We start from the raw sequence: 18,925 nt of genomic DNA on the forward strand, positions 1-18,925 counted from the left end.
CAGGGCGCTTTGAAAAGTTTTCCACCATATGGAGCCAGGAGAGGAAGGTGCATCAGGGCACATAGGATTTCCTGGCTCCAAGGGGACAGGAAGGATCGAGTGGTTTAGAGGAGTCTGGTATCACCTTACATTCTTGAGAACTGTTTTAATGGTTTGCTAATAATTTTCTCTAGAAATACTTGCATACCTTGTTACAACGCTTAGCTGATTTAAAGATAATTAATGACCTATTAAAATTCAGCCTTGCTGAATTTAGCCATTCCTTGGGATGTTGTTAACTTAGATCTAAAGTAATTATGTAATTGCTATTTCTTAACCCTCCTGTTCATCACATCATCCTAGACTGAGTGAAGAACCAGGCTACTCTCAGACTTAAATCTGTCCAGAAATCATTTAAGGAACATTGAATTTTCAACTTCTTTTCTCCCTTATATCAAAAAGGCTTTACTACCTAAGTCATGCCTAGATCTGCAAAGACAAATTTCCTCTAAGGCTACACAGTACCAGACAACTTTGCCACAAAAACAGTCTGATAGATCTAGAAAATTCCAAAGGAAAAAGAAATCCAGAAATCTTCCTAGTGTAAAACCTACTATTCAGTAAACTTGTTATTGAAGAGGATATCACTAATTTGAACTGGTGGATCTGCCAATGATAAGGAGACATATCCTGAAATCAATTTTTGAAACAAAATATGTAAGTCTAATCACTTTATTTCCATGCTTAACAGGTGCTGATACCAGAGGGAAAATACTAAATAGCATATCACACCCTTGAGAAGCATGTAAGATATTTATCTGCCTAAAAGCCATGGCATAGTTGCATAAAGAAAAGGTTGTGAATATAAATGGAGAAGAAAGAGCACCAGGCTCGAGGGTGAAATCCTGATGCTGCTGCTGTCTGCGGCATTTTAAGTTCAGCAGGACAAGGATGCTGCACCACATGCCCTTGACCTTGCGTCCCTTCCCAGAATGCCCACACTGTTCTTCCAGGTCTGAGTGGGGTCTTTCCATTTTATAAGCAGGGTTTTGCTCAGGTCTTTTCTCCTACACCTCTGCCTTCTGCTGTAGTGGCTGCTAGGACAAAATCCCAGCATTTAACCCTGCTTTTAACCAAAGCCAGTCTTGCCTCCTGCCAGGCCTGGGAAAGATACAGTTCTGGATCCAACAGAAGGGCTTTGCAGACACACGGGTATAACCACAGCAGGTGAAATACAGAGCCAGAACAAATAAAGTAGCTGAAAATAACAGGAAACAGAGCTGTGTGCAACCCTGCAGCACGCACAGGGCACGTGGATGCATCCAAATCCAGGCTCAACTGCTCCAGCTGTACATGTCAGCCGAGTCCTGTGCATGCAGATATTCAAAGACTGACACATTCTCCTTCTCCATCTCTCTCAACTACTTTATTCACCCTAAAATACAGTTATACAGCTGCTGTTCCGCTGTGAAAAGATGAAAGATTAAGCTGGCTTCCAGCTGGATAAGAATGGCAAAGTGTGCAACCCATAAGTAAGCTCTATATTCATGGCAGAATATTTAAAATGACCCTTATATCATAGGAAGGGATTTAAAAAAGAAATCCGTAACTGTAGGAATTAAGAGCATCTCTCACATTTGAATTTCCTAGCTGATATTTGGTTGGGCTTGAGCAACTGTCACACAATAAACCCATTAAAATTCTGTGGTTAATTTATTTCTACAGTATTAACTTTCCCATAACTCATGATGGATATCTTGAGCTTGGATACTTCTTATATGAACTTCTGACAGTGATAACTTGCTTTTTGTCATGTGTTTCCTGTGGAAATGTTATTTTCTTAACATATAGAAGAAAAAGTAATTTTAAAATAAATTTGCGTAGAGATTTTGACTTTGCACAGTTGCAACCAGAATAGCAAATGATCCAAATGATCATCTTCCTCCTCCCCCGCCACCCATTTATTTGATTATTCTGGTTTGTATTTCTGGGTGGAATTCAGTAAACCAGAACCTAGGAAAATATACATCCCACTGCCAAAACAAATTCTCTCACTCCTGGATCCATTCATTTCCTAGACAATAGGTGGGTTCAACAGGGAAACAAGGAGTCATTCCCTTAATATTGGCAAGCCACTAACAAGCTACCATGCATCACACTGGCCCAGCCAAGCTGTAGCTGCTTCCAGAACACCTGTATTTGGGCCAGATACAATTAGGGTTATGGAAGGAGGGAATAGGAGTGGTGTCAAAACGAGGAGGGAGAGGCACATTCAGGGAACGGAAATGCCTAATACAGACTTTTTACATTAAATAGTGTTCAGCTTTGTGCAATAACAGAGGAAGCTCCCAGGTTCCCCAGGAAGGCTGCCTGGTCCTTTCAATGGGCGGAAGGGCCAGAGCTTAAAGCATTTAACAAGCAGTCCAATTTTTAGCTCAGTGTTTGACCACCTTTACGATCCTAAGCAGGTCACGTCGCTTCCCTGAACCTCACTTTTCCTTCTATAGCACTGCAGAAACATTTCAGCTGCACAGCTACGTGCAGCAGGACAAATACGTTAATGAGGTAACTTCATGTTTCTGAATATAAAGCTAAAAAAGGGCCAAAATTCAATGACTTGGGCAGGCTGTACGACTGAATTACTGTGGGCTATCACTAAAGCAAAATATCCAGAAGCTTCACAGTGCAGCGAGCTAGCAATTGAGTTTGCAATGTGATCATTGACCTACAGGCATGGGAACCTTAGCCCATCTGGAAAAACACCTGCCTGCACTCCAAAAAGCAGAGTTAAATGCTGGAGCTTCGCTGCAGAGCAGGACATTGCTCTGCATGGGCAGCAGCTTGGAGAAGGGGGTGGAAAGACCCCATTTCCACAGAGCAGACCCTGTGGAATCCCCACCACCTCAAAGCAAGGCTCTTCTCCCTCCTTCCCCAGCTTCCCTCTGGTGAAGGGTGAACTTTGTTTCTGACCAAAGGATAGTTATTTCTTTAAAATAAAATTTAGCTTAGGGTTTCTTTTTTTTGGGCCGGGGGGCAACAACTAGGACTGAGTAAAAGAAAGAAGCTTGCAAGCTGCTAAGTTGAAGAGCTAGGGTTATGTGACTGCATCCCAAAGTAAATAATAATCCTCTGCACTCATTGTAGATAATACAGAGCTGCATGGGTATTCCTTATCAGCTGATCTTATTAGGCATTTTACTAACAGATATTGATTAGTAATCTACATCAGCTGGTTAAACAGCAGTTCAGCTAATACTGCTAAAATTTGTATCTAGAGGAGAACAAAGAATAACACATATAGGCACATAAAACTGCTATAGGGAATAGTGATCTAGTACTCAAACTACAGCATTAGAATACAGTATTATGAATTGCTACTCAATGCTTTATAGTAATGCAGTTTTAGAAGTGTGCATTTGGTTAGTACTTGAAAACTCAGGGATGCAGAAAGCAACAGTAATACACCTTTCCATTTTAGGAGGTGAAGAAATGGCTCCTACAGCTAGGATAGCAGGGTGGGTTTTTCTTTTAGGGAAAGAAAAGGGTGTGGTGGTGCCTTAGGACTTCCTGTTTGACTCACCAGTTTTTCCAATCCTCTGTTGATTCTGAAAGGCTCCCTAATTCTTTTCAGTGAAGAATCATCCTGTTCCAGTTCCCTGTGACTTGCCTGTTAGCAAGTATGAAAACAAAACCCAGTTGCTATCCTAGAGTTTAGGCTGGCATGAAGGGAAAGCCTACTAGACAAAGCATTCAGCAACCATCTGCAAGAAGAGAACCTGTCACAGGTTTTAGAGAAAGCTGCATTAATGCCAAACTTTCTGTTGCCAGTAAGCCCTCACATAGGAAACAGCGATTTTAGCTTGAGGTGTTATGGAGGTTCTGAGTTGGGTACATAATGAAAACCTGGGGGCTACCAAACTCTTGTTTTTTTTTTTTTTTTTTTTTTTTTTTTTTTTTTTTGAAACCTTTTCCAAGGCACTTGAGCTGTATTAAGATACTCAAACCTACTTTGGCAGAACTGCCAAGCTCAAAACTACAGTGCTTGGAAACACACTCCTTAACTCTTCACTAATCCAGCTCCACAGCAGCCATCCGAGTCCCTACCCAACAGAAAAAAACAGAGCTGCAGCCAGTTGCTTTGCCTCCTTCTGCAAGAGACCCCAGGCAGGAAGAGCCCATTTCATTCCCACTATGGACTCCAGCCCTAGCCATGGACTTTTCCTATAAGCTTTTGGCAGCTCTGCTGGGGTGTAGCAGGAGGGCAACTTGCCAAACCTGATGGCACAACAGGTCAGGCCTGCTTTCTCTTGGAGTAAACGCAGTTAGATCCCACAAAACACTAACCAGCCTGTTGTTTCCAAATAACAAGGACTGTGATGAACACACTGCAAATAAACTTGTGCTTTGAGTCAGCTTGCTTGCTTAAATTTCTATTCCAGTTCACGCTCGGGCCAGCTGCCCTAAAATAAGTTTGGCTATGCCCATCCTTAGGTGCAGATACTGCTCTGGTAAGGATGGGAAGTCCTAGTATTATACTTTTATATAGAGATAGGACACATTTTTCCCCATACATCCTAGTTAAAAGACAGGCCACCCAAGCAGATGCACTGCTGTGTGCTCCCTACTGCTACAGCTTTTATGGAAACTCAAAGGAGTCACAAAAATAAATAAATAAAAGCAGCACTGGGCTGCTGGCCCAGGAGCACACAGGCTGCTGGCACCAGGACAGGGGGAACATGAAGGCCTAGGCACACGCAAGAGAGTTGCCTTAATTAAAGCAACTAAGTGTGCCCAAGGTCTCAGCACAGGCCGCTCTGGCTGTAGGACAGCACAGAGAGAGAAGCGACCAAGAGGTCACTGTCTAAGGCTTCATAAATGAGAAGAGGCACCTTTTCTGTAGGGACAGCAGAGCACAGTGCATGTGGTAGTTCACTTTGGATGTCCCCAAGCTCTTGGGCACCTCCAGGAGGCCCCAGCAGGACTTTCTTTCATCAGAGTCCCAAGCCCACCTCAGACCTTACCTAGACTTACACTGCATCTTGCATCACATGTTTTTCTTTAAAAAACAAAACAACAAACTTGTCCTAAAAGCAGAGGCTTGGCCCCTCTCCTCTGACTGCATCCTAGTAACTGCAGCTTCTTTCCCAGAGGAATTTAAAAGCCCAGACAAGCTCCTATCTCTCAAGGCAAACAGAGATAGGCACAAGAACTGAGTCTTACCTTTGCATTAAGAAAAACATATCTTCTTTTTATAAGAACTCATGCTTTTATAGCTACACAGGCACCCGAGAGGTGCTTACCTTGCCAAAGTCAGCCAGCAAGGGAGGACACTTTCCTAGGGCCTTGCTACCTGCTTGTGGCTCCCACAGGAGCTGCCCTGGCCCTCCCCATAACAACCTCAGGGCCATCCTGAGCCCTGGGCAGAAACAGAGAGACAAAGCCCTAAGCTCCAGGACACTGCAGCCCATATAGAGCCAAACCATCCCAGCAGCCCTTATAAAAGCAGCAAGAACAACCCCACACACCCTAGGTAGGATCACCTGAAGCTGATATTTATCCCTCAGGAGCTGCCGATCACCCCCAGGTGTTGTCAATCAGCCCTCCAGGTGTTGTCAATCAGTCAATCACCCCCCCCTCCCAGCACCAATAAGAAGCAGCTGCAGGCACCAGGCAAGTTTTAGAGACTGCCAAGTGCTAGACTTGGTGAGAGGACATGCTCGTTGGATGCTGGTGAGTGTTTGTTACCACATACCCTAAGGCTACTTTGGGAGAGGAAAGTTGGTGGTTCTATATGTGGAAGGTAGTAGTATACAGCTCCTTGGGGTGGTCTGTAGTGAGGCTGGGGCTGCTCTGAGGTGTCCTGGTTTCTTTGTGCAAGAGAAGACCTGCTGGCCCCAGTCCAGGTACTGTTAGTGCTCTGGTGATGGCTTGATGCCTCCCCTGTGAGGTTTGTGATGACTCATAGAAGGGTAAGAGCCCAAAGCTCATGCTCCCCCATTTGGGGGCTCTGGGGTTGCTTTGCAGCATTGCTGCTCCCTGGGCACTGACTGCAGCTTCCTAGCATGGTGTTCCTACCATGGCTTGTCCTCAAGAGACCACCCTGCAGGTGAGCACAGCTTGTGGAACAGCCCCTGTGAGCATTCAACCCCTCTCTGGTGTTACTCCAAGCACTGTTGCAAAGAGAAGCCTGGCTGGGGCTTCTTTTTTTTTTTTTTGTTGCTATTTATATTTTATTAGCCTTTTTCTAGTGAAACAGGCTGGGGATGTGTTTTTGTTTCTCTGAGCTGCCACCTGCTTCTGGTTAGCTTGGAAACCTACTCTGCTCCTCCGGGCCAGTTGGTGGAGTTGAGAGGGTCTAAATCCTTGTGCTTTAATGTGAAGACCCTGTATGGTGTGAGGGGTGTTGTCCTTCTGCTCAGCCCCCTACACACCTGCATGCTCCTCTGCAAACTTCTGGGGAGCTTCTCTTGAGGCTGGGAATTGCAGTGGGTGGAAAACCTCGCCCTTGAAGGAGCAAGGTGGGGAATTCATCGCTTGGTGTTTTTAGCATGCAGATCTCTTAACACTTGCAACAATTCTTACTTCTGTAAGTTGCTTTCCTACCTGAGAAAGGGGGGTGAAAGAGGGGAGTGACCTACCTGTGTGTCTTCTTTCTTCTTAATATATATATAGTGATCATTTTGCAATTTATGGAAAGCAGTACAGTTGCTACAGGTAGTTCCTGCTGGGATTGGTTTGAATTCTGCTCTGTTATGAGTATCAATTCATGCCTGTGCATGATTAAGGTAGTGGAGCAGACTTGTTAAAAGCTGAAGGACTTAAGGATAATTTTTTCCTCTTTCCCCTCACCTTTGTATAAGTGTAGGAAGATGTGGGCTGAGAGCAGACTAGCAGATGGTAGGAAGTCTATCAAACAGCACCATTCATGGTGGGAAGCCCCTGCTGGTGCTGATGAACTTGGAAAAAGGTTGAGCAGCTTCAGGTGCATCTCCCTCCCTGCTTCTCTGCTCCCCTTGTGCTGGGCAGAGTGGTGAGCAGGGCAGCAGCTCTGCCATGTGAATCATCAAGGGAAAAGTGGCAGCTGGCAAAGAGGGAACTCATGGACCTGCTGAACATGGGACAGGGTTTTGCTGGGTATGGTGACTGCAAGAAAACATGTGGAAAAGGGACTGGACTATTGTGATAATGAGGAGTGGCAGGAGAGGTGGAGCTGGGAATGCAGATGAAGGGGGGATTGGTTTTAATCAGAGGTCCATCTGCCAGGTGTTACTTGTCTGGTTATAACACAACTGATCTGGAGAAAGCAGGTTCCTGAGCACCAGGTGCCCTCTTCCAGGGAAGAAAAGTTTCTGTAATTGAAGGGCATGCACCTTAGAAACTTTGTCCTAGATTCAAGTTCATTGAATCAAAAGCCAGCTTTGCTATTACCTGAGCAGTTAATAAAATCTATTGCCTTATGATGGATTTTGTTCTGCAGGCAAGAATTGATCTGTCTTCGTTGTGATTTGTGAGATTGAGGGGGAAAACACAAAATATAATCTGTATTTCTGCTGTGCAGAATTTTCCCAGTGTTGTTCCCCTAAGGCTAGGGAATAGCTAAAAATGCAATGGTCAGTTTTTGATTTATTGAAAATAAAACACATCTTATTAACATTTTAATAAAGAGAATCTCTTTGCACTGGTGCTCAGAGTTGCTCTTATTTCTCTCTGTGCAATTTCATTCTGTGCAATTTCATTCTCTTAAAAGGGAAAATACTATTAAAAGCTGTAAGGCATGATTTGTTAGACTGAAACTAAACACAAATACACCAAAGCAAAATGCATTCCGAGGTGCTGTGTTTGAGAGAGGTGCTTGCCCAGTATGTGTGATGCAAAATGGGGATGCTTTGTGAAGAAATCATCCTTGTAAAGCCATTGGTTCTGGTCATCAGACTCTATCCAATGCTTTAGTGATGATGCTGCTGATCTATTTGGGAAGTTGGCTGGCTCTCAAGGCAGAGTCTCTTCTCAAAGGCTGTTTCACAGTGAAAATATGCTCAGTGCAGCCGAGTGCATGAATGAAAAAGCCTCTGGTACCTTCTAGTCTGGCAAAATGCAGCACAAAACTCAACTTACTCTGTCCTTTCTACTGTCCCAGGTAAGAAATGTGTGTTTTTTTTCCTTGCTTTCTTTCATTTTGCTTCTCTGATGTGTTTTTGGGTTAGGAAGTATTTGTAATTCAGGTCTGATTTCTTAGTAATTATACATTGCTTGGATTACTGTTGAAAGCTGCGCTATCTCTGCTATAAGGCAGTTGCTAGGAATGTAGAATCTCATGGCTCCCTGATTTACATTTACAACAATTTGCTGTGTGTTATATAGTATTTTTTTCCTTTCAGGGAGGGTGGCTGGGGGGAATCTTTCAAGTGTCTCGGCAGCAGCTGCAGCAGCAATATTTTCTGTCATATCAAATGCTGCAACTTTGATTTGCCTTTTTCCTCTGGCTTTTGCTGGGTAGTAGGCTTAGAGGCAGCTCACATTATTTATTGCTTTTTAGCAAAAGGAAGGGGGAATATAGAGGGAAAAATAAAAATCAGACCTTGCAAAAGCTTCCCTTCCCTGCACGCTCTCTTGATAGATGTGTAATACTCCGTTAGTGACTTGCTATGTAGCCTTTCTCTTATTAAATGTAATAGAACCCCCTCTGCCAGAGAGCAGAGGGAAAAACAGCCAACCTTAAAAACCCGGAGCTGCTAAACCCTGCTGCTGCTGTCAGTCAAGGGAAGGGACTCGCTGGGCTCTGACTTCTCAATTTCTCTTGCTTGCTCTTTCCCTCCTGCTACTATGGCAGGTCTCACTTTTTGAGAGCCCAGCAAGAGGCTTGAGGCTGCTTTGTTGTTGTCCGGCATAAATGCAGCTTTTCTTGCCTTAGGAGCCCTGTAACTCTTGTGTTTAGAGACTGTGGCACCTGCATCCTGTGCCCTGAGCGGAGAGAAAAAAGTTAATTCTGCTTTCACTTGGGATCGGGTGGTTTGTTAACCCTTAGGGGACTGGGGAGTGTTGGTGCCGAGCTAGTGCTTGGGACATGGAGCCTGTGTGCTTGTGTGACTGATCTCTGAGGGGAATTTAGTCTGATTTTCTTTAAAAATGGGATATTGAGGAGAAAAGGGAGGTTTTGCTATTGGGAGAGCTTTGCTGCTGAAGGGAGACATGCCGAGAGCCTGTAAGTAGGAGGCAGCTGGGGGAGCTGAGAGTGTGAAGGCTGCAGAGCTAGGCTGGGATGTCAGGTCCTGGCTCAGCTGGGTGAGGAGTGAAAACCTGTCCTGGTGCCTGAAGTTGTGAGACAGCAGGTGACAGCGGGGGGTTCCTGTGAGCAGCCCCCAGGTGTGTGGGTGGCTCAGGGTGTAACAGATTGCCCTGCGGACCCCCAGGTCCCCGGCAGCCGGGGTGGCTGCAGAGCCCCACGTGCTGCAAGGACGTGGCTGAGGTTCAGAGCAGCTCTTGGGCACACTGCAAGGCAGGTGTCTGCCAGGGCTGCTGCTATTCCTGGTGCGGGCCGATGGCTCCGGCAGGCTGGGAATGCCCGGGGGTGCCGGGTGGAGCAGTTGGGAGCGTGGGCTGAGACCCAGGCATGTGCTGGGGTGCCCAAGGCTCCAAAGGTGCCCCCCGCGCTGCTCCCTGCCCTCAGTGCCCTGTTCCCATTTTCCTGTTGAATTAACAGGGTTGAGTTCAGATGTGCTTTAGCAGCCCCTTGCTGTAAAAGCAGGATGTCTGTGATGGACAGCTTGCTAAGGCCTATTAAGCCATGTAGCTTCTCATGTTAAAAATTGTCATTGCTTGCAATATTCCAGAGTTCTGTGCACCTGATCCTGCAAGTAACTTTGGAAGGTACTTTATTCTTAACTTAGAGCAGTAGTTTGGAGTTTAAGCTTATAGTGCTTTAATAGAGCTTGGTATTGAAGTGCTGGATTTGCACTCCACCTTCATTAGCATTTGTGGCTTTATGTTGCAATGCTGCTATGTGGTAGTTTTATATATCCCCTAGTTGACTTCATATATATTGTTGAAATTAATTCAGTGGGAAATGAATTGGCTTGTAATGAGAAAAGACTCATGGATCTGTCTTCAGGAATGAGAATTGGCATGTTAAGGTATGAATTACAGGTGATAGCATGAAAAGGGAAGAGAATTATTATTTGCTGTTCAGCTTTTTTTGACACAACACATGCACAACTTTCATGTGACAGGAAAAGTAAACAGAAGAATGTGAGAAACATATTAAACAAATGCAGCCATCTGGCAGTGTAGTGGTTGTAACACATTTTGCTCGGGTTTTTGCCATTTTTTTGTTGTTGCTTTCCCTTGTCAGCAGTAGCAATAATGGCTCCCATAATACAATGGTGGTGGAACTAGCAAAGCTCTGCTTTGATAAAGTGATGTCCAAGCAGCAGCAATCCAGTACTGCAATGCCTCCTGGAGAAGGAGAGGAAAGGAAGATCTCTTCAAAATAATGTTGGCAAAGTTTATGGTGTAGAAAGTCTGAGAAAATTACTGGGCTCCTGAGAGCAGGAGCTGAAAGTATCTTTTATAAAAGTAGCCATTGTTTTTTTTCCTTGGTGTGTGTTTGAGGTAGCTAAATATGGAAAAGCCCCCTTTTGAAGATTTAAAAGGAGGATGATAATGGGAAGCTTCACACCAACCTACCTGATGAGCTGGTTTGTTGATGAAGGTTGTGTTAAACAGGTGGGCAGTAAATGTTGTGGTTTTTCTTCCACAAAGATTTGGTATCTCCTCCCACTGATTGTTGCTCTGTTTCCACTGAGGGGAAAATCAAATGTTGTTTGAACTGGAGCAGCTGAAGATGTTTCAAGGCACCCTTTAATTCATAATAGCCTTTAAAACTACAAAGCATAGCTATAAGATTTGTCTGTAATATATTCATTGGTCCAAAGTAGAGAAAATCCTGAGTGTAATCTGGTAGCTTGTGTTGCACAGTTAACCATGAAGTATACAGTTAGCAGTAAATACCTGCTGAGTGGTAAATCAGAGGAGACTTTCAGGCTTTCCCCAAAGGGTATTTTCTAAAGTTTACACCCAAAGTTATATTTATTCTAAAACAAAAGTCATCCAGAGGTTGCTTTTGTATAGTAATGTATTTCATGTAAAGAGATGAATCTAACAAAGTTTAAGTAAAGCACATAAGGAGTGGAAAAAAAAGTTTAATGACTCTAAAAGCTCAAGTTCTGCTGGGTATAGCTAAATGAATTGGAGAACTGTAGGGTTTTTTCATAAGTTTATCTATAGGGTTAAGAGAGAATTATTCCTAGAACAGTTTCCCAAATACAGAACCTACACTGCTGCATTCTTAAGCTATTTCTTATTTTTCAAATTTCTCCAGAAGAGGGCTCCAAGCACAGCTCAAAAGTTAGCACAATATGTAAAAAGCTTGAGAAATTTATCAGCTTCAAGAGAAAAGAAAAATCTTGCTCTCATAAAATTTGCTGAAATAACATTAAAGGATTAGATTCAAGTTTTCACCAGACGTTTCCCTCTGGGATCTTTTTGTTGTAGGTCTTGCTCTGTTTAAGATTGCTTATTATTTCAGAAGAGTTCTGCATATTTTGTGTATATCTGAGCACTTTCCAAAAAAAGTTCAAGAATTGCTTCTGCCAATTATTGAGTAGAATGACTTGTATTGGTGAGTGCTTTGTGATCCACCTAATGCTCTTAATCCTGACTGTTTCAGGCTATCCTTTTTTTGTTGCTGCAGTCGAAAAACTTTTCATGCATCATTTGAAAGATGTATCTACCAAAACACAGAGCTGTTCTACCAGTTATGCTATACTATTTGTCAAGTGCTGCCTTGGAGGGAAGTTGGTGAATTAGTATGACTTCTGGCAGTAGCACTAACCTTTTTAAGCTGTGCTTACACAGGACTCCGTCAGACTCCGTCCTGATCAGCAAGGAAGACTTGATAATGAGTGGAAGCTGATCAAGCTGCTAGAGTTAGGACATGGCATCTAAAACATCTTTGCCACTTGCAGTGTCATCTTTCTTTTCAAGACACAGCTCAAGCAATGTGTTGGGGTGTGGGCTCTATTTCTGATGATCAGAAACTGAAGGCTCCTTTCATTTGTACTTCTGTTGAGACCAAGGTGGAGATGCTGACTTGAAGAGGCTTAGTGACTCTTCAGCTAAGAAAAGTATTTCTGTGGACTAGTGCAACAGGACCTCAATACTCTGTAGAATGTCTATTTGGAGATGTGAAGCTCTGCCTTTTGCTGTCCTTTTGTTAGTGACCAAACAGGCTTTTCTTAGTCTTCTGTTATCTAGCTTGTCCTTTACATATTAGAACAGTGTCACTTATTCCTCCTGCAGCAGAGCTGAAGTCACATTTCTATTTTCAGCTGTTGGGTTGCACCTGGAATGGGTGAGTCCAGCCCAGATGGAAATGTCTTTTCTATCATTTGCCATGTCCTGGTGCAATGTTAGTGCACATCAATTAGCAAACTATTAGATCTTAAATAAAGGAGTAGAAAAATAAGTGTACTTTAACCCAGGATTTGTTATTCAAGGGTCTCAGGTTTGCCTGCTGCTGCTTTGTTAGTGTTGACTTATGTGGCTTGTGTTCCTTGTCAATGGAGTTCTTGAAAAGCCTTCCTGTTTTGTATGAAGGGATGTCATTTTTTCCTACTACCTTATCCAATATTCTTGCAGCATTAATTTCCTTGTATAAATTAAAAAGGAGGAATTTGAGACAGTTTGGAGGAATTGATTAAAACTGTTCTAAGAAGGGGTTAAACATGAGCTCTTGAGTAGGGTGTAGAAGAATCTCTTCAGCACATGGCAGTTCATCAGTATCTCTAAACACATGGAAAAGCTGATTATGTGTTAAAATACTTTGATACCTGTGAACCTCCATTTATGAATAGCTAATTGGTGTCTTAAAAGGGTCTTGTTTTAAAGGAGGTTTGGGAGGACTCTCAAAACTGAGCAACCATGAGCAGTTGTCTAGAACTTAAAATGGCCTGTGTTGCCTCAGCTTTTTCAGGCTTCACTTGATAAAGGTGCTTTTCCTAAAATTTTCAGTGTTTGGTGTTTTTAAACTAATAAGAGCTATCTCTCTTAATCTGGCCTTCTTTGTTCTGGTGCTGCTAACTGATGTTTAATTCTTTATTGGTAATTTGCAGTCTGGTATGTTATGAAGAGTAACTCTTCTATTTTTGAAGCTTAGGGGCTTACACTCTGTTCCCAAAAGTTTAAGCAAGTTTTTTGGCAAATGAGTACTCATGGCAGATGGACCTCACAGTGCTTGTCTGTAAGGAGGACTCAGAATGCTGCAAACAGCAGTCACTAGCCATGAAGCTGCTGTGGCACCATTCTGGTGGCATGCAAAGAAACATGCCTCAAGGTTGGAGCAAATTGTAGGATTGTAGGATGTAAATGATGCTCACTTGCAAACATGTATACCTGTAAGTTGTTTTCAGCTATTACTACTAGACAAGCAGTGTGCTGGAGATGGCTGTTGCTTGTTTTTTCCCTGGTTAGGTGAGTGTTCCTTATCTATTCCCCTGCATAGCCAGCAAGGTGAGCGGGAAATGCTGCTGAAGGGTTACTGATGCTGCATGTTAATGGTACTCCTCTGCTTGGGTAGTAACAAAATCCCTGGGAGGTGGAGGAGCAATGAATAATCTCTCATATTGCTTCAGCTCAAGCCATAGGGTCTTTGCTAGCACTGAGCTTTGTTTGAATCTCAACAGCAAAAAGCATGTTAGAACATACTTAACATGCTGATAATTGGCTCATGTACTTATAGACTCTTTATTGATTTCTCTTCAGTGTCTTGGCATAACTTGGAATTGCAAGAAGGGTCTGTTCAGCTTCCATGAATTAGGAGTGTGATTCATAGCTCGTATAAGCATGGAAAAAATTGCAAAGTTGTCCACTGCCCCAGACTATTTTACTTAGTACAGGATGGTCTTTAAAGCATGATAAACATGTTCCCACGTTGAGCCAACTGCTAGTAATGGTTTGGAGAAATGAACCCTGAGAACAGTTTTCCCCAAGCCTCCCATCTCCCTGACAAGCTTGTTGGCTTTGAGTACCAAATAAGGCCTCTGTAGTCATGTCTCTTGACAGCCCTCTTTTCCCTGAGGGACCGCATGTTATTGAATAAACCACATGAAAATGAGAGCTGAGCATACAGCTGCTGTATAGTTGACAAAGCAGGAAATCCAAAGCATCTGGTGCTTTGCTATCCAAGTGAGAGGAGGTGGAATTAGCCCCCAGTATGATGGGCATTGCCTCCCAATTCAAGCCATTGTTTCCCAGCTCTATTGGAGGAAGCTGAGTAACTCTGGCTGCTCCATGGGGTAGGAATGGTTAGGAATGGTTCTTGACTGCAGATTGGAGGAGCTTAGTACAGTTAGGTAACTCAGGCCAAATTAAAGCACATCCAGGTTGGCTTTTTGCCAAGATAAGGCCCTTGGTGTCTCAAATGCCAGAAAGTCACGGGTATCATCCACCATCCTTATGCAGGTGAAATGCAAAAGAAACTTGGTGAAGATGATGATGAAGTTAAATAGAACAGTGTGTGACAGTTTGCACTGTAGGGGACTTTTATTAGCCTGCTACCTGAAGCCTGGGTTTGTTGTCAATGCAGGTGGCTTTATTCTTTTCCAGAATGTTTTGTGTTTTCATAATTGATGATCTGACTGAGCTAACTGAGGCTCTGAACTCTGTGTGAATTTTGACTTGTGAATATCAATAATTTTATTACTCTATGGATATAAAGGTCTGACTAGAATACCAAAATAGGCCAGTAGTTGACCACCTTTCATTAATACACAATATCATTGCTGAAAACATTAGTCAGTGGGATGATGGTGTGAATCTAGTGCAGTAAGTTCACCTTTTTGTACTCATCTCTGCTACTGTTGTTCTGAAATAGACAAGAGACTGACACTTGTTTTCTTCTTTCTGATCATTATTTTGTTCTGTTCCCTTTGATTATAAGGTCTCAATCAGAAATGATTAAGCAGAGTACAATCTCCAGGTTTTAAATAAGTCATCAGTAGCTTTCTCTAATTGTTGGATCTATGCAGTTTGGCTGTAAATGCAGCTGTGTAGCATTCTGTGCAGTGCTGGTGCTGATTATTGCAATCTAGTGAGGCAGCAGCTTTTTAAAAATCACAATTTCAGATGCAGCATGTTACCAGGAAATGAGGTAAGGCTGGCAATAAAGTGACATGATTGTACCTTGTGGAAGTGACTTCTGTTGTGTAGCTCAGCCTTAGTTTTCAGAGTTTGTGGTAGCAAAACCCTCTTGCTCATCCTGACAGGGAACATGTCCTGGACTGGCATGGGTTGATGGCACTGCCCTGCTCAATGTTGTAGGTGAAGGATGCTTCCCAGCTCTGCTGTGGATATTTCTGCAGTGTACATATTGGGAGGTATACGTGGCTTCTATTACTATTATAATCTGAGCACCTTGCAAATGGCAATGGGTTTATCCTTGCTTCCCTAAAATAAATGCTGAGTTACAGCAGAAAGATTATTGTGGAATGGGAGACAGCCTCCACCATGTGCCTGTTTGAATGACTCTAGTTCTATTATGTTAGTTGAGTAATGGTGTAGGCTGCAGTCATTTTGTGCTATATATTGATTCAGGAGTGACAGCTCAGTGTACTAGCCACGGATTAATTCTGATTGGTGGAGCTGGAATAAATTGTCTCCAGGCCCATCCAGCTGGTGTAAATATTTTAATAATTCTGCTGAATGCTCAAGAATGTAGTTAGGATTTGTCAAGGAACTACATAGCACTGTTCAGCTGATAACAGTTTTTATTTCCATATAGTAGAAGCTTTAGTTAACAAGAACTGTACAGAATTCCTCTAGGTATAGGGGAAAGAGTATGTTTGTGACTGAGGTGTGTGATGGCTGCTGGTGGCATGGGGAGGAGATGGGGCTGGCAGTGTCACACATCCATGTGTGGAGCCAGGGTAGAGGGGCAGGTATGTGATGTGTAATCAGGTGCCCTTCCAGTGTTTGCCTGGGGGAGAGGTGTTGGGGCACGAGTTATTTGAGCCCAGACCTGCTCCCAGCAGCATGATGTCCCTCATGGTGTCTGCCTGCAGGTAAATGTTCCCCTTCGGAGCAGAGGAGGTAGAGGAAGGACTGCCTAAAGCCTGGGCTGTTCTTGGGGATGAACTGGCTGTTCTAGTCCTGGATCCAGGCTCCTGGAAGGGCAGTGGTGCTGCTGGAGAGCATCGTTGTTGGTGCCACGCACCTAAGCACTGCAGCCCTTGTTGAATGGGTGTTGAGTATGGGTGAGGAGCCCAAAACATGAGGATCTGCAGGTTGCAGGGATTATTAAAAGCTGATGTCCAGCTTTGTGGAAGAGCAGCCTCTCCCTAGTTATTAATGTCCCTCAGGAATGAGGATGCTCATCTTGCACTTGCTTTTCCCAAACGCTTTCGATGCTGTCTTACATGAGTCAAAGGCATGAAATGTAGCATCTATTTCTTGTCTCCTGTGCGTGGGAACCAAGCATTGATTATGGATGGCTGAATGAGTCTAGATAAAATAGAAACCAACTTGGTTCTCAGCCAGAACTCATACTGAACTTGAACAAAGCCTTTTTTCCCACTTGTTCTTGACTTCTGATTTTCTGTGTGCTCTGTGTTTGTGGAGTCTAGCTGGGATGTGAAGCAAGCAAATGTGATATTGCACAGCATGAGCAGCTCTCCCTTCTTTACCTCCAGGCTCACTGGAAGCATCAGAATATCTGTAATTTCCTTGTTCAAATTACTCTTTGTTCCATTTCACCTGCTCTGGGAAGCTCAGTCTCAGAATGCTCTCTGTTTTTTCTGATCAAACTTTTTCAAAGCTTCTAGAAAGTGGAAAAATGGCCACTTAGAGACAAGTTAAAACATAACTCAAGTTAAAAATAATTCATCCTCTGAGATGGGCTTCACTAAGCCTTTTCTGAAGCCTGTGGAAAGTCCTTCCCTGTTATTTTTCTTGCTGCTTATAACATTTGTTGGATGTATTTCTTTTTTGCCGGTAGATGAGAACACAGAGAGGGTTTTCCCTGCTGCACTAAAGAAACAAATGTTACTAAGGCAAGCCCCATTCCTAGAGTACTCCATGTAGGTTCTGCTTTCACCTGTAGATTACCTAGAGTTACTTCAGCAGTAAATTCTAACCTTTAGTTAATGTGGTAGTAAAAAGCTCATATTTGCTTATTACTTATTCAGACCAAGCCTTCTGCATTGTTGTCTTCATATTAACTATTAAAATGCTGTTGCAGCTGGGAGGTGTTCTTAGCAAAACAGGCATTTAGACCTCTTTAGGGAAGAATGAGGAGTGGGGCTGGTGGATGTGCCTCTGTCCCCAAAGATGTTAGTCAAGGAAATTCTACAATTCCCTGCTCTTTGCTCTCCTCACCTGGCTCCTTTCTCCCCCATTCTAGGGTAATCTGGTCTTAGCTACACCCATGGAAAGGACAATTTAACTTCAATCAAGTGTCCTGTCTGGTTTAAAATTGTTGAGCCCTTAAAGCCAGAAGTACTGGTATTATATATATTTAGTAATAAATTTGCTGACATAGCTGTTGCATTTCTTGTCCCTTTCCTTATGCTGACAAGGGAATATGAGAAAAGATCAAACCTTAACACACCAAACTAGAAAGGAAAATGGAACAAGAGAAGAGAAAGCTGAACAGAATTCATACTTTTATTTTGCAGCTACTAGGACTTCAGAAATAGCCTTTTATGTTTCTGCTGTGCTTAATGGATGTATATACTAGAGTAGAGCTCAGAGTCCAGTCTGGCGCTCATGGATTTCCATGTATTCAGCAACATGTCATTTTGTCAGTGAGCTTAGGCTGACAGGATGTCTAGAGCTTGTTCTCATACCTGTATCTGAACTCGCTGGCATCCAGACACAGCAATCCTTTATCCCAATTTTATAGCATGCAGGTGTATGAGACAGGCAATTGAATCCCCTGTAAGCTTGATATGTTTCCTTTCTGAGCATTCATTAGATGCCCAGTTGCAGAATGTGCTTTTTGTCCCTGTTCTATGTTTTGGTGGGGCTTTTATCACTTGCTGTAAATCCTGATGGCTGATATCCATCAGGATGCTGCTTTGACACTGTTCATGGTTGTGCAGTCCATTGCACCCTCACTTGGGACATTTGTTATGGACACGGATGAAATCAAACCGGAGAGGCCTCTCCTCTAACTGCCCAAGTTGTATGGGGAAGGAGTGGGAAAGGAATGAGGACAAACTCTTAAGAGGCGAGGCCAAACCACATATGGTAGGAGACCTCCCTGTATGTATATATTGTGTATATATATTGTATATGCAAAAATCTCTACATATACGCTTATATTTTAACCTATCCACAGTGTAGCATAGCCTGTTGCTTATCTGTGTAGCAGCAATGTGTGCAAGAAAATGGAAAGTAAGGGTCAGAGCTCTAGAAAAAAGACCTTTTTTGGCTGTTGGTATGGAGAGAGTTGGCTCTTGGCAGGGGAAAAAAGCCAGGAATTGGTGGTATTGGTTAGTGGGATGCGTTTAGACCAGCTGCTACATGCTCTAAAGTTTTGCAAGGCTTGCTGTGTTATGTGACTTCCTCCAAGCCTCCCACCTCTGTTAATATATAATTCATAGCAGCCCTTACACCTTCCTCTTATTGCCTGCCATCTCTCAAGCCACCCGAAGTGCAAAGATCAGAGGGAAAAGGGCCTGACTTGAGGCCTTGCAAGCGAGTCATTAGTTTTCTGCAGGTCTTCTGTGCTTCAAGCAGAAACAAGGCTCCTCTGACAAGCGAGCACGCAATTTGCATGCGATGAGTCTGCTCCTAGCCCAGCGTTTCTGTGGCGCTCGCATGACTCATCTGGCAGGGCCAGCATTTGAGCACTGATAACAACGAGAACACAACAGAGTGCAAATATGTCTGA

General features: G+C 43.3%; 1 protein-coding gene across 2 annotated transcripts in view; it reads left to right on the forward strand.

Annotated features, from left to right (window-relative positions):
• The first annotated feature begins 7,969 nt into the window (after positions 1-7,969).
• CDH13 (cadherin 13) overlaps positions 7,970-18,925 on the forward strand; it is a 407,362-nt gene continuing 396,406 nt past the window's right edge. For both annotated transcript variants that reach the window (XM_088529059.1, XM_088529058.1), the window contains exon 1: positions 7,970-8,116. In XM_088529059.1, the coding sequence (XP_088385185.1) occupies positions 8,072-8,116 (45 nt within the window). In that variant the 5' untranslated portion in view covers positions 7,970-8,071. The remainder of the gene's footprint in view (positions 8,117-18,925) is intronic.

Source organism: Tinamus guttatus, unplaced genomic scaffold (assembly GCF_059628265.1).
Source record: "Tinamus guttatus ecotype Peru unplaced genomic scaffold, ASM5962826v1 Tinamus_guttatus_pri_ptg000323l, whole genome shotgun sequence".
NCBI lineage: Eukaryota > Metazoa > Chordata > Aves > Tinamiformes > Tinamidae > Tinamus > Tinamus guttatus.